Raw genomic sequence first — 14,441 nt, 5'->3', positions numbered from 1 at the left:
TGGTTGGTACATAAGAGCACAGTAAACTAGCTCTTGCTATTCTTTAAATTTGCCAAACTCGTTCCATCTCAAAAGTTTGTCACACAGTCGTTCCTGTAACTGTAACTGGAAAGTTGTTCTCCACATCTGATGTTCAATAAATATTTACCAAGTAATGACATTCAAAATTCAAGTTTATTGAAAGGATCTAGATTCTTTCAATGAATGATGGTATTAATACCCATAATGATTAGTTTTAATTCTTTGCATTTTTAAAGGCAGTTACCCTTGCCAAGGTTGTTTTTTTTAAGTCAACTATTTGCTAAGATCTAAATATGAATAAATTATTCAAATAAAATAGCAAAAATATCTATGAGATCATTAGCTCTATCAAGCTATAATGGTTTCATTTCATAAAAACACTGGAAGTATCTTTTTAACTAAACAAAATTCTCTCTTTATCATTCTTCTCAAGCTGTTAATCTATACTCAAAACCCACAAAATCTGATTCTCACTAATAGATACACAAAATGGCTGTAAAATTATTAGACAGCAAAATGAAATCCAATAGTGCCCATCAACAGATAACTGAATTTTTAAATGTACTCTATACATACAATGGAATATCATTCGGTCATGAAAACAGAATGAAATTATTTACAGGGATGGTGAAGTTCTAAGCCTCCTGGAACCTAAAATGAGGATTATAGACTGTCTGTGAATGCCAAGATGCTGCATACAGCAAAGATGAATATTGAAGACATTGTGCTAAGTGAAATAAACCAGACACAGAAGGACAAACACAGTATAATCCCGGTATGTAAGACATTTAGACTAGACAATTTCATAAAGACAAAGTAAATTAGAGGTTAACTGAGGCTGGAAGAAGGGGAAATGTGTTGTTATTGCTTAATGGTTACAGAATATCTGTCTGGGGTGATGAAAAATGCTTTAGAAATAGATAGTGGTGGTGGTTACACAATATTGTGATTAATAATGCCACCAAATTGTCAAGCTTGAAAATGGTTAAAATCAAAAATCATTATATGTATTTGACCACAACTTAAAAAAAAAAAGCAATATATCAAAACCCACTGAATTTTATACACTTCAAATATGAGAAATAAATGTTTATGAATTATGTCTCAATAAAGCTATTAAAAATTAAAATACAAAAGCCCTAGCAGCCACAAGTAATAAATAGCCATTCCTTCCTTTCTATTACTACAAGTAGATTTTTATACTCAGTATGCTCAACACAAAAGTCTCTGGACACTGTCTCTAGATTCCAACTTGTATGAATGATGATGTGTTCCTATGCCTATCATTCATTCTTTAGGTTTAAGAGAACTGTGCATATGAACATCAATTTTCTTTGGGTCCTGGATCTTGAAAGAAACTAGAAGGACTCTCAGATCATCAGATCCAAAAATAAGTATTCTAATGACTTTCATTCAAAGAGATATGTATAAAACATTCTCTACATACTCTCTAAAACAAGGAAAGCGGTGATAATGCAGGCATCAGTGACACCTTAAAAAGCTGTTTACGGCCCTCCCTGGTGGCGCAGCGGGTTAAAGCACTGCACAAAGAAGCTTAAGCCACTTCCGCATGAGTTCGATTCCCACCTGCCCCTGGAGGAGACCACATGGCGTGGCAGACCTCTCCTGACCCGCCCGCTGCTCCCCTCAGCAGTGTACTTCGTCGATCTGCCTGTTCTGCACCCCACTCTGTCTCTGGTGAATCCTCTCACCCTCCGCATCTCTGGCCTGTACCCCAGTTCTGTATGAATAAATAAATAAATCTTAAAAAAAAAAAAAAAAAGCTGTTTGCAAACACCTCAAGAGGCTTCAATTTCTTGCCACAGAAACACAAGTCATAACATTCAGGAAACAGAGTGTGATAAAGCAGCATAACAGAATTTCATCCTACCCTTATCTTTTCCTCTGAGAGGCTAGCAGCCTAAGGGTCCCCAATCTGATACATTCTGCTTTCAGGTATTTAGCAAGGTCTCCAACTGCATTTTCTCTAAACCTGGGGAACAACCAAAGCCAATGAGCAAAAAAGCTAAGTAAACATACAGACTTCTGATGCCCTGGAGGGCTTGCTGCTGACCTCTTGAGACACCTATTCTGAGTTCTTTTTTTTTTTTTTTTAAACACTACACTCACCATACGCGTTTTTTTTTTTTTTTTAAAGATTTATTTATTTGTGCATACAGAACTGGGGTACAGGCCAGAGACTCAGGGGCGGTGAGAGGCTTCACCAGAGACAGAGTGGGGAACAGAACAGGCAGATCGACGAAGCACACTGCTGAGGGGAGCAGCGGGCGGGTCAGGAGAGGTCTGCCACACCATGTGGTCACCTCCGGGGCAGGCGGGGATTGAACTCATGCGGAAGCGGCTTTAGATTCTCAGTGCTGTGCTTTAACCCGCTGCGCCACCAGGGAGGGCCTATTCTGAGTTCTTTTGAGAAACGTAACTGTGCTCCCCCAGCAAATTAGTAACCTGCCTAATACAGGCATAATGGAATTTCTAAATGCATATACATCCATGCCTGTACAGAGCAGTTTTCCACCTAAAATGCAATCAGATGTTATAAGATGAAAAGAGTTCTGAAGATGATGTTGTGATACTGTGACATCAGAAATATATTATTTTGTTAGTCAGAGATATCCAAAATATTCATCCACAGTCCCAGGCTCAGTTTGCCATGAATTTCCTAGGTGTGGTGATACTCTGCTGGTATCCAAGAACTATTGTCAGTGTGGTGAGGCCTACACAAACACTCAATTGGTAAAATAGGTCTCAGTACACACCAAAAGTCACAGGTGACTATAATGGAGGAAAATGCAATTGGAGACCTTGCTAAATGTACCTCAGACCATAAAACTATACACTTAAAAATGATTTGAGATGGCAGATCTTATGTTATATATTTTTTAATCATATTTTTTAAAGTATTCAGTTCTGTACTTCAGCAAGCAAATTATACAGTTTGCAGAATATATTCATGCCTTTTGTTTCGTTTTATCTTTATTCCTTTGGTAGCCTGATTTGGGGCCAACTGAGAAGCATGGAAACCTGAGCAGATAGTAAGCAAAAGAAAAAAGAAGTTATATTTCTTTTTTTGACACATTCTCTATTTCAAAAAACAATGTGAAGTTAAAAAGAGCAAATAAAATATTAAGATTCAACAAAAAAATCTAAATGATCATTTATTCTCTTTAATTGTTATGGGGATTTTGTTTATTTCTAACATAAGGCAAAAAATTTTTGTGACAGGGATGATCCTACTAGAGAAAATATCAGAATTCATGCATCTAATGTACAAATGGACAATTCAGAATTGGCTATGAACACTTTAGAAGAAAGTAAAAACCACTAGGAACATATGAAACAGTTTCTAAAACTGCTAAATACATTTCCACTAAAGTTTTAAAACTGCTACCTCATATATTAAGCACATATCATGCAAAACAAGTTTTGAATTTTAATGGCAGAACTTGTTCCTAACCTTTCTGACCAATTATCAAAATTGGCATATTGATATTCAGAGGCCTAGAAAGAAATGAAAACTAGAAATGTAAGCCTTTTAACTTTTATTATTCTATAACTTCTAGAATAATAAGTGGATTAAATTCAATTCTCTCCTAGAAAAACAATAATGAACAAGGAGAAAAACAAGTTATAAGTACAAAAAACTGGTCATCCAGAATAGGATCTTCTGTGTATTTTGATTCATGGTTCCCAAGCTCAACTGGTCATCAAAATCCCGTTGGAGGGGAAAGAGAGCAGGTCCACATATTTAAATACAGATTTCTAGCGCAATCCCCACAGATCAAACTTAGAAAACAGCAAAAGAGGCCTGGGAATCTGCACAGTGAAACAACTTGATAATTAACCATGTTCTGATGCCATGTTTTAGAACATTCATATATTAACAAACTTCTTTTTACCACAGGAGGCTATTTTGCCTCTAATCTCATTTTCTATTTCAACTTACCAATAAACAACAAATAGCCTCCTGCAAGCCTAATACTCTGCTAAAGGTTTATATTCATTATTTCCTTTAAACACCAGGAAATCAAACCTTTTAATGGGGAACGTAAAAAAGATTAAGAAACAGGATAGCATATGAATAAATAAATACTCCGACTCTGGAGCCTGAAGTCATGTATTTGAATCCAAGCTCTACTTTTTCCTAGTTATGTGACCTTACGGAAAGTACATTGCTGGGCAATCATAGTTTCTTCAGCTATAAAATGGAGATAGTAATAAAATCATTCACAAAATTTTGTGATGATTTAACAAATTAGTATATTTAAAATACTCACAATGAGATTTGCCACATAGTAAGCAATCAAGTGTTGGATTGTTAAAATGTTACCCAATTTTGTAAATGAAGCATCATATACTAAAAACAGAACTTAAATACAAAGTAGCAATGTAAAAAGAGCCTACATAAAATCCTCCAATTTTGGAAGAAACATTTTAAGTAGCTTCAAATTTCCAACCAAAATCATGTGGCTTCCAAAATGCTTCTTTTTGTACAAATATTTAAGGTTGCTGTAAAGTAATATTTACTATTTCACACCTACATATCTCTTACCCTTTATCTAAAAGTATATCCCCGATTTTTATGTAATACTTTGGAGCAATATCATAATTTTATCATCAGTTTTTAGATAACTTTTCTCTGTTTCAAATATCCTGACTTCCATTCAAAAGCTAACTGAGCAGTTTACATAAGGAAAAACATAACAAGGAACTGAATCAAAAATAAATACTGTAATATGTCAAAAGGAAACAGCATTAATCCTAGATGAGTAGTTTACTAAGAATAACAAAGAGGAAGTGGTGAGGGAATCACTCTCATCAAAAGAATATAATTTAATAATGCTCTAAGCAATTCTTGTACCAGATGAATTTATAGTCAGCTACATATAGAATCTAAAACAAAACTGGCACCTCACTAAAAAAAAAAAAAAAAATCACAGCTGGGAGTTATCTTAAATTTCCAATATGCAACAGGAAATGTTGCCAGTAATTCAACATGTTCTCAGCTTCCTTTTTTGCTTTCTACTGAGTAGTCAACAAACCAAAACAAAATGCTCCAGAAGCTCTGTTACTAGTAAATAAGTTAAACATAAAAATTCCACTGCAATATCTAAAAAAAAAATAGCTCAGACACTAAATAAGAATGGTTTCTGTCAATATGTGTATAGTGCCTCCTGGAATACATTACTGTAGAGCCCAATGAACATGTCTGTAGCACGGTTATCATAGCGCCAACATTCTAATGAGGTTACATTTCAATACACATCAATACATTTCAATATATTAGGACAAGTACCTAGAACTCAAATCTACAAAATAAAATGAAATCCACAAAAATAAAATGAAAAACCAATTTTAGATAAGTTGAATAGATAGCCATGTACAGTATATTCATTCTAATACCGTATTTTAAAGATATATTCCTAATAGGCATTCTGAAACTAGATGAATGAATCATATCTATCTCTCTCAAGCCATCCCCCTCCATGCTGACAGAGGGTTTCCAGACACACCTCTCTGGCAATGTTACTCAAAGCTTCATCTTCTGCAGAAAATCGATCTTTCATAGGTGTCCTTTTCCTTCCAGAACCAGGAGTCCCCATGTTGTCTTCTTAGCAATTCCTTAACTGTGAAAAGCTGTTTCACTCTGTTTTCAGTCCTGAAATAAACAGAAAGAGAATAACTTAGGATACTTCTCACTGTATACTTATGCTCCTTTATTTGTTCACTTTTAACAAAGTAAAATATTTATACACTTATATATAAATTAATCATCAAATAATTTTCCTATCAAATAATTTTCCTATCAAATTATCCCAATAAATTTTAGAATATTTGCCATAAAGTTACAAAGTTAACTTGGCTTTTTAGTGTAATTTAAGAAGCAATTACAATTAAACCATTACCATAGAAAAGAACAAATGAAAGCTTATTATTCTGCAATGAACATTAATCAACACTGGCCAAGCAGCAAGTATCTGAATGCCTGCTATTGAATGGTGCCAAAGATACAGTGACAAAGGCCAACAACTTAGAATATAATATGAGTCTATTACTGTTTTTATTATGAAATAAAGCTACTTTTACAAATAAGAGGAATTCTTCCAGAATTACATAACAAGGATGACAAAGACCACGTACCCTTCTAACAAAATCTCATGAAAGCATGCATCCCAATTTACGTGAACTACTTCTCCTTATACACATTCCTGAAAATTACTGTACACTGAATAAATGCCCATTGACAAGAACCTTCTCCCTAACTCTAACAAAATTTCATCATACTATGGAGTCACAAAGGAATTCTCAAGAAAATCTATCCAAATAGCATCAGCTACATTAAGACTACCTATGACTTTAATGTATTGGAATTTACATGACTCTGGCAGAAGGAAAGTCACCTCATCAATTCACTCTTCTCAAAAAATTTTCTCCAATGAAAATCCGGGACATTCCCATTATCTAACACCATTTCTTATCCCTACAGAGTTAGCTTCTAACATTTCTCAAATTAAAGAGGATAGTTTATTACTCTGCCACAGATAATATATCTGGACACGATAAGAAAATGACTAATTTAAATGACAACAAGTAAAAGATGTATGAAAGCAGCAGCTGATCAATTCCAGTCATAGACTGACAATTTCCAAAAAGCACTATTTTCTCAGACATCTCCCTTCATTGTCATCTTTAGTATAACTTTAAAGATTACTCATTTAACAGTAATGGTGTATAAACAGTAATCACCTACTGAAAAAAAGAATATAAAATTATTTTAAGACTAGAGTGACAATTTAGCTAACACTGTGGTTATCAGATAGTTGCCCTTCAACCAGATTTCCAAGGACACAATGGAAAACATTTCCCAGAAACAGAAGATAAAAACAGACATTTTCTAATTCCAGGCACATAAAAATAATTTTAAAATGAAAAAGAGGATTGGCTTTGGACGCATATCAAAAGTTTAACAGTGATTTTTTTTTTTAAGGAAGGTAGGATTATGGATGCATTTTTTTTCTGCATTTCTGAAATTTTAGAAGTATTGGAAAGAGAGATGCACTTTAAAACAACATTTAGACCCAATGCTTAAGGAATAACTGGTTCAAACTTGAATCACACCAAAGGCCTTGAAAGAAAAATGACAGCAAACGGGGCAGAGGCAAGGATAAAGGTAGGAAATATGAACAACTTTCTGTCCTTGACCTCCTTGTCCTATCTAAAAAAGGTACCCTATGGGGTTTATGTGACTGGCAAGCCAGGTTCGGTAATTTTTTTTTAGCTGCACGAGGTAAAGCAACTACTACGTATTTCAAAAAAACAATGTAGGGCTTTGAATTACACTCTTTGTATTATGTAGGCAGATTTCTTTACTAATAAAATTAGATAAAATAAAGATTTTCAGCTTCAATGCAATCAATATTTCCCAGAACATTTTAGATCAGTGGTAAGAGGGAAACCTGAAAAGAAACAAAATCCTAACACAGTCACTGAAAAACTGTTTTGAAAGAAAATGCCAAAAATAAGGATGTAAATTCAGTAATGGCCTCCAAAAGATTGTTTCTGATCTGAATGGTCTTTAAGTTTCCAGCCCCAGAGGTTTACCGCAGTGTACTGTTCTTTAGGGGTCATGCGAATCTCCCCCGCACTCACTGCTAGAGTAGTAGGAACTTCCAGCGAAACCTGCACATCCATTGCCTACAGAATGCTGCCTACATTATTATCAAGTCCTTTACCCTGACATGTCAGACTGATTTTCTCCAGATGGTGTCGGGTCAAGATGGTTCTGTCATTAGGTATTTGTCTATCTAAAGGAAAGGGAAGTATTTTCAGGATGTTGTAGAATATAAGCCTTCCAAATAGACAAATCAATAAGGCTTTCTCTTCTCCAGTGACCTTCTCATATAATATATTTCTGAAAAATAGGCATTATGCCATATTAAGTGCCACTTCATCATGATATTGTTCACTTTTGTGAGAACAGAATGTATATGTAATGCCACTATGTCACATTCTAAATATAGTACACTTAGTAGTTCTGTCTGGATCCTGACCATTACAGTTCCCCTTTATCTACATATTCATCATGGAATGTTCAAAATACTGGTAGCTACAGATTTGTCATTACAATTAACACCAGAATGCACAATAAAACATTTTGTAGTTATTCATAAGCAAATCCCAGGATCTGGAATGGCAACCAATTAAAGATAAAGACTTACAGTGACTGCAGTTGTTACCACTGGATAAAGTTTAAAATTGGAGGACCTGAGTTCAACTGCTTATAATACCAATTGCTGTGCTGCCTTTCTCACTGCCTAAACCCTGGTTTCTGTATCTATAAAGGAGAAATAACCACGGTCCCAGCTACCTAACAGTGCGAGGTTCAGAGGAGCTAAGATAAATGTAAGCATTTAATGAAGTATAATGCACTTCATAAATGTTTAAAAGAACTTGAATTAACTACTGCTTTGCATCCTTGCCTGTGAAACTGACAAAAGGCAATTCTTGCCTTTATTTACAATTTTATATTAAAAAAAACCCTCAAGTTATCTCTCCCAGCATTAATTATATAGTATTACTAGCCAGGCTAACAATGCAAGGATTTTTGTTGAAGCATGGAACAATCTGGGAAAACAAGTCTTAACTACAATCATACTATATAACACATTTGCATAATAAAAACAAAAAAAGAACATTTTAAGGTACTTTGTGGAATTCAAAGTCTATTTTTGAAAATCCAAATGAATACACAAGTTTTACAAGTTTTCCCAAGTAGTTCCACTACTATAGCACCACTGATTTAGAAGGAAACCAGAAGATATAGGTCATGAAATGGTGCAGTAAGATCTATGCATATCTAAGTAAATTTAACCTCAAAAGACTTCTAAGCACATATCTGAACTCTAGTCAATGATTTGATGCTAAAATATTTAATAATACCTGCTACTTATTTTGAAATGCATTCTCCACATACAAAAGACAAATTAAACAGAAGATAGAGGAAAGGATAAAGGGACAGATGATAAAGTATAGTAAAACACTAATAGTGAGATCCAGGTGGTAGGTATATGAATTCCGCTCAAGGAATTCTCAATTTTTCTGCATTTTGAAAATTTTAATGGAAGTTTTTTTTTAAACATGTTGGGGGGGAAGTAATCAATTGAGAAAAATGACTATATCCATAAAGACATAAGAACAGATCCCTCTCTGGGTGCAGAATATGAAGCAATCCACAGCTACTGCAGCACGAGTTCAATCTCCAGCTAGGGAGGTGATCCATATTGCACAGCAGACTGCTCCTGTCATGCCTGCTGCTCCCCTCAGCAGTATATTTCAATCAATCTGCCAGTTTTGCTCCCCACTCTGTCTCTGGTGAATCCTCTCACTCCCCCACCCTTGCACCTCTGGACCTCTGGACCCTTGCACCCATTTCTTGTATGCATAAATAAATAAATCTTAAAAAAAAAGACATAGGAACAGAGAATTTCAATTAAAAAATACTGATTTGAAATAGAAAAGGCAAGGATTAATCATAGTACAAAAGAATACCAATTGTTATGTATAAATTAGAAAGATTATGAACAAAGAATAGAATGATACAAATTCTTGGACTAGAAAAGAAAAATTGAAGAGAGATAGGAGTAGGGGAGGGCAAAATCAAAGAGGGACAGGGGTTGAGAAAGGATGATAGCAAAGTATGTTGGAAGGAAGGACGGGAGAAAGGAAGGAAAGAAGGGAGGTTTAAGAAATAAATGAATTATAGATAAGGCTATCAATCCTACAAATGATGAGACCATTATATATAAACTAATCATTAACTGAGCCTACAAGAATAAAAGGTACATCTAAAAGCTGAGGCAAAGGATAAAATGAAAAGATACACGAGACAAATATGTACATGATGTAAAACTGAAGGATTTGCCAGGACAAGGAAAGGTAAATGTTAAACACAAATCTCTGGAAACAGACTACCCACAACATAGTGGAATAGAGAAGTTGGAATCACCTTCTTTCCTAGAAAACTATATACAAAAAAATAATACTTGCTAAAAGGAAGACTCATTAATCTTCCCAATAAGAAACCAAGGACTTTTCTGACACGGAAACAGCCCAAATGCCCAAAAGTAGATGACTGGATTAAAAAGATGTGGTACATATACACAATGGAATATTACTCAGCAACCAAAAAAAAAAAAAACACATGCCTTTTGCAGCAACATGATGGAGCTTAGTGAGATAAGCCAGAAAGAAAAGGAAAAATACCAAATGGTTTCACTCATAGCAGGAGTATAACGGACCAGGTGAGAAAATAATAATAACAACGAACAGCTATATGCCAGAGACATTTTATGGGGGTGGAGTGGGGAATGGGATCAAAAACAGTGGGGGGAGGAAAATGCACTGGACTATGGTGATGGCACATGGGTGATCTGGTGATGGGAAGCCCACGGGGAGTACAACTGAGATGGAAATGTGCACAAAATGATGTAAAAAATAAACAGTTATATTGCTTACTTACAAAAAAAAAACTAAAGCGATTTTATGCTTCAAATAAAAAAAACACGATTTATTAAAAAAAGAAAAAGAAAAGAAACCCAGGACTTTTCCATAGAAAACTTGAACTGAGGTCGGTGGTTACTGAGGAGTGGAAGGAAGCAAAGTTGGAGCATGACCGGGAGAGTAGATATCTCCACTGGCAGAGAGAGCTGGGAGTTGGCTATCCACGAAAGGGCAGGGCACCCTGGGACACTGAGAATTTCCTTGGACGAACTTTGCAGAAATGGTGTGCAGCCATGTACGGACACCAGTTCAATGCGAGTCCAACCCTGGATATTGGGAACTCTGTAATCAATGCAGGCAAGGAAAGTTCTCTTCCCCTCACTTCTCTCCCATTACCCTCCCAGGAGTGATCAGAGTTGCAAGGTTGATCCAGGTCAGACTCCATCGCAGGCCCAACATCAGAGGGAAAAAACGGTGAGAAAAACTCATTAGCCCCTTAGAAAGTATCAACTGGGTGCACAGAACTTGTAGCCTGTCCTCAAAAGTGGTACAGCCATGTGGGGGAGGGAGAAGGCCATCAACCATTACTTACAGCCATAGCTGGACAAAATCCCCTCCTGCCTAAGCCCAAAGTCCCAGTGAATAAATCTTGTGGAATACAAGATTTATAGCCTACCTCACTAAGAGATACAAGTTTCACAGGTCACAATGCGTGGCAAAAAGAAAAAGCAGGGAGGTGGGTTAGGAAGTTAAGACAACTAAGGCACTGAACAGAGCTTGTTGCAGGACAAAGGAGAAGGGTAAAGGATGAGGGACCAACTTCACTTCTCAAACTGAGGCTGAGTATTTAAGACCTAGATTCTCCTTCGTCCCCCAACTCATGACAAGACCAACTAAGAAGAGAAACAAACAAAACTAAATCCATAGCATCTTAACCACAAAAAAGCAAGTAAGGCAACATACATGCATAGGAAGCAAGGAACATCTGAACACGGGAAGGAAAAGCAAAGTGAGATGTTCTGGGACAAATAAAAAGGATAGAAAGATAGAGGACCTATCAGATAAAGACTTCAAAGCAACAATATTAAAAATGTTAAATGACTTACTAGAAGGGCAGTAAAAGGCAGACAAGAAAGTGCAAAATCATAGAGAAGAAAGAAAATTTAGGTATCACACTGTTTGACTTCTAATTATACTATATAACAACAGTAATCAAAACAGTACAGTACTGGAACAAAAAAAAAAAAATAGAAACTCAGACCAATGGAATAGAACAGAAAGCCCCAAGATAAACCCACACAAAAAAAGACAGTTAATCTTTGACAAAGGAGACACAGGCATACAATGAAGAAAAGAAACTTTAACAAATGGTGTCAGGAAACATGGATAGTCACATGCAAGAAGAAAAAAAAGAAACTAGATTCATGTTTAACTCCATACACAAAAATCAATTCAAAATGGAGTCAAAAAATGTTTAAAAAAAAAAACATAGGGAACACACCATAGGACATCTACCCTGAAGATATATTTGGAGACTCCAACAGCAAAGAAAACCAAAGCAGAAATCAACAAGTGGGACTAATCAAACTAAAACCCTTTGTTCCTCAAAAGAAACCATCACAAAAACAAAAAGGCAACCTGGAGGGGGAAAATACAACCTATGGGGGAAAATATTTGCATATAACACATCTGCCAAAAGGCTAATTTCCAAAATATACAAAGTACTTACACAATCCAACAATAAAAAACAAAACCTGGCCAACAAATAGGCAAAAACCATAAATAGACACTTTTGTAAAGGCATTCAGAAGGCATACAGACATATGAAAAATCATTCAACATCACTTATTATAAGGCAACTGCAAATCAAAACCACAAGGAGTTTATCATCTCACCCCTGTGAGAATGGCCCAAGTCAAAAAGAACGGAAACAACAAATGTTAGCAAGGATGTGGTTAAAAAAGGACCTCTCATCTACTGTTGATGGGAATATAAGTTGGCACAGCAGCTATAGAAAATGGTATGGGACTTTCTTAAGAAAATAAAAATGGGAATACTGCAAAATCTCTATTAGCTATTTATTCTAAAAGTATGAAAACTCTAATACAAAAAAATTTACATATGCCTATGTTAAAAGCAGTACCACCCACAAGTGCCAAGTCCTGGAACCAAGCTAAGTGCCCTTCCTTCAATAGATGAATGGATAAATAAAGTGTGGAATATATTACTCAATATATTACTAAAGTTGTTTTAAAAGATGAAAATGTCTTTTCAGGTAAAAATGAATAGACACTGAGGTGATGATGTTAAGTGAAGTAAGTCAGAAACTGAAAGCTACTGGATGATTTCATTCATATGTATAACATAAACAACTATTAATTAATAATTAATCATCATCTTGGTATCATTCCCCACCCAACCCTACAGTCCCTATCACCCCTTACATATGTATTACTAATCAATACGTGGTTTAACTCTGGAAACCTAAATAGCAAAATGGAGCAGAAATACATCTTGAACTTAGAAAATTTAATGGCTTCCAGAGGGGGTGAGGGTAAGGAAGAGGATATGGGGAGGAAGGCAAATGGGGTCTTGACATGGACGGTTTGGAGAAGGTGAGTGGAACATGTGTACATGTAGAGGAACGTGCTGGTGGCGCAGCGCGTTAAAGCACAACACTAAGAAGCTAAAGCCACTTGAGCATGAGTTCGAACCCCGCCCTGGAGGTGACCTACATGGCATGGCAGACCTCTCCTGTCTATCCTCAGCAGTCTACTTCATCTATCTGCCTATTCTGTTCCCCACTCTGTCTCTGGTGAATGCTCTCACTGCTCCTGCACCTCTGGCTTATACCCCAGCTCTGTACACATAAATAAATCAATCTTTAAAAAAAAATTATAACACCAAAATTAATTTTTTTAAAAGTGAATCTTAGGAATCTATAATGGCTAACTTCAATTCATACTATAAAACAGAATGCCTGTAAAGGATCAGTAAAAACCTATATAATCCTAAGGATTAACAAAAAAAATTTTAAGTCACATATTTTGAATACCTACTATTCCCACATATTCAGCACACTGATAATCTTTGCATTTCCTCTTTTCTAAATCTGCCATGCCAATGATTGCACTTTGTTCTTTGCTTACTGTGTTATTCAATAAATGAACTTTACTGGGTTGTATCTTTGACCTGATTTATAATATTATTTCCTCAACTGCGGGGAACTAAAAGTAGGAAGACATAGTTGTACCAACAACTGTATTCTCAGTATGCCTCGTGAAGTAAACCATTTTCTAGGACCATTCAGGTAGCCTCTTTTGCCTATGCCTTTTAAAGTATCTCAGAAATATAGGAACATAAATTCAGAATATAAAGGGAGAGACAAAATTACATACTGTTCAAATAGGTCTTACTTGAAAGTGTGCAATTCCAGAAGGCGGGAATCCTACACTTCCAAAGTACAAACAACAATATAAACAAGTAATATTTCAATTAAAAAAGTAAATACTCTAAAAAAAAATAGTAAACTTGCAGATTATATGGGGAAAATGTGAAGTAAAGCAGGAAAATAACAGAAATAGCTGGCTAAACAATAGAAACTCAAGTAGCAGAGAATAAAAATAAACAGGGTAGAATGGGAAAACATGCAATAACAATGATTTTTTAATAAAATTAGTATGAAGGTTCTAAAATTAGGAAATTTTATAAAATAAATTCATACCTTTAATTTGTTCCTTTTCAACAAATATGTACTGAAAATTTGCAAGGTACTATGTATACAATCACTGCCATGTTTAGTAGGCAAAAAAGTACAATGAAAAATAAACATGGTTATTAAGTTAGAGAAAAGATACTTACACACTATTTCTATACATCATAGCCTGAGTCCCTGGATGACT

At 35.4% G+C, this 14,441-nt stretch overlaps 1 protein-coding gene across 3 annotated transcripts in view; it reads right to left on the bottom strand.

The window, feature by feature from the left end:
- Positions 1 to 14,441, bottom strand: part of LRRFIP2 (leucine rich repeat (in FLII) interacting protein 2) — a 91,328-nt gene that overhangs the window by 66,192 nt on the left and 10,695 nt on the right. For all 3 annotated transcript variants that reach the window (XM_004676320.2, XM_004676321.2, XM_004676322.2), the window contains exon 2: positions 5,553 to 5,698. In XM_004676320.2, coding sequence (XP_004676377.1) covers positions 5,553 to 5,642 — 90 coding nt within the window. In that variant the 5' untranslated portion in view covers positions 5,643 to 5,698. The remainder of the gene's footprint in view (positions 1 to 5,552; positions 5,699 to 14,441) is intronic.

The sequence above is a fragment of the Condylura cristata genome, unplaced genomic scaffold (assembly GCF_000260355.1).
Source record: "Condylura cristata isolate star-nosed mole 26May11 unplaced genomic scaffold, ConCri1.0 scaffold00004, whole genome shotgun sequence".
Classification (NCBI taxonomy): Eukaryota; Metazoa; Chordata; class Mammalia; order Eulipotyphla; family Talpidae; genus Condylura; species Condylura cristata.
Note: the sequence above shows the minus strand (reverse complement) of the source record. Positions and strands in the feature narration are given on the sequence as shown.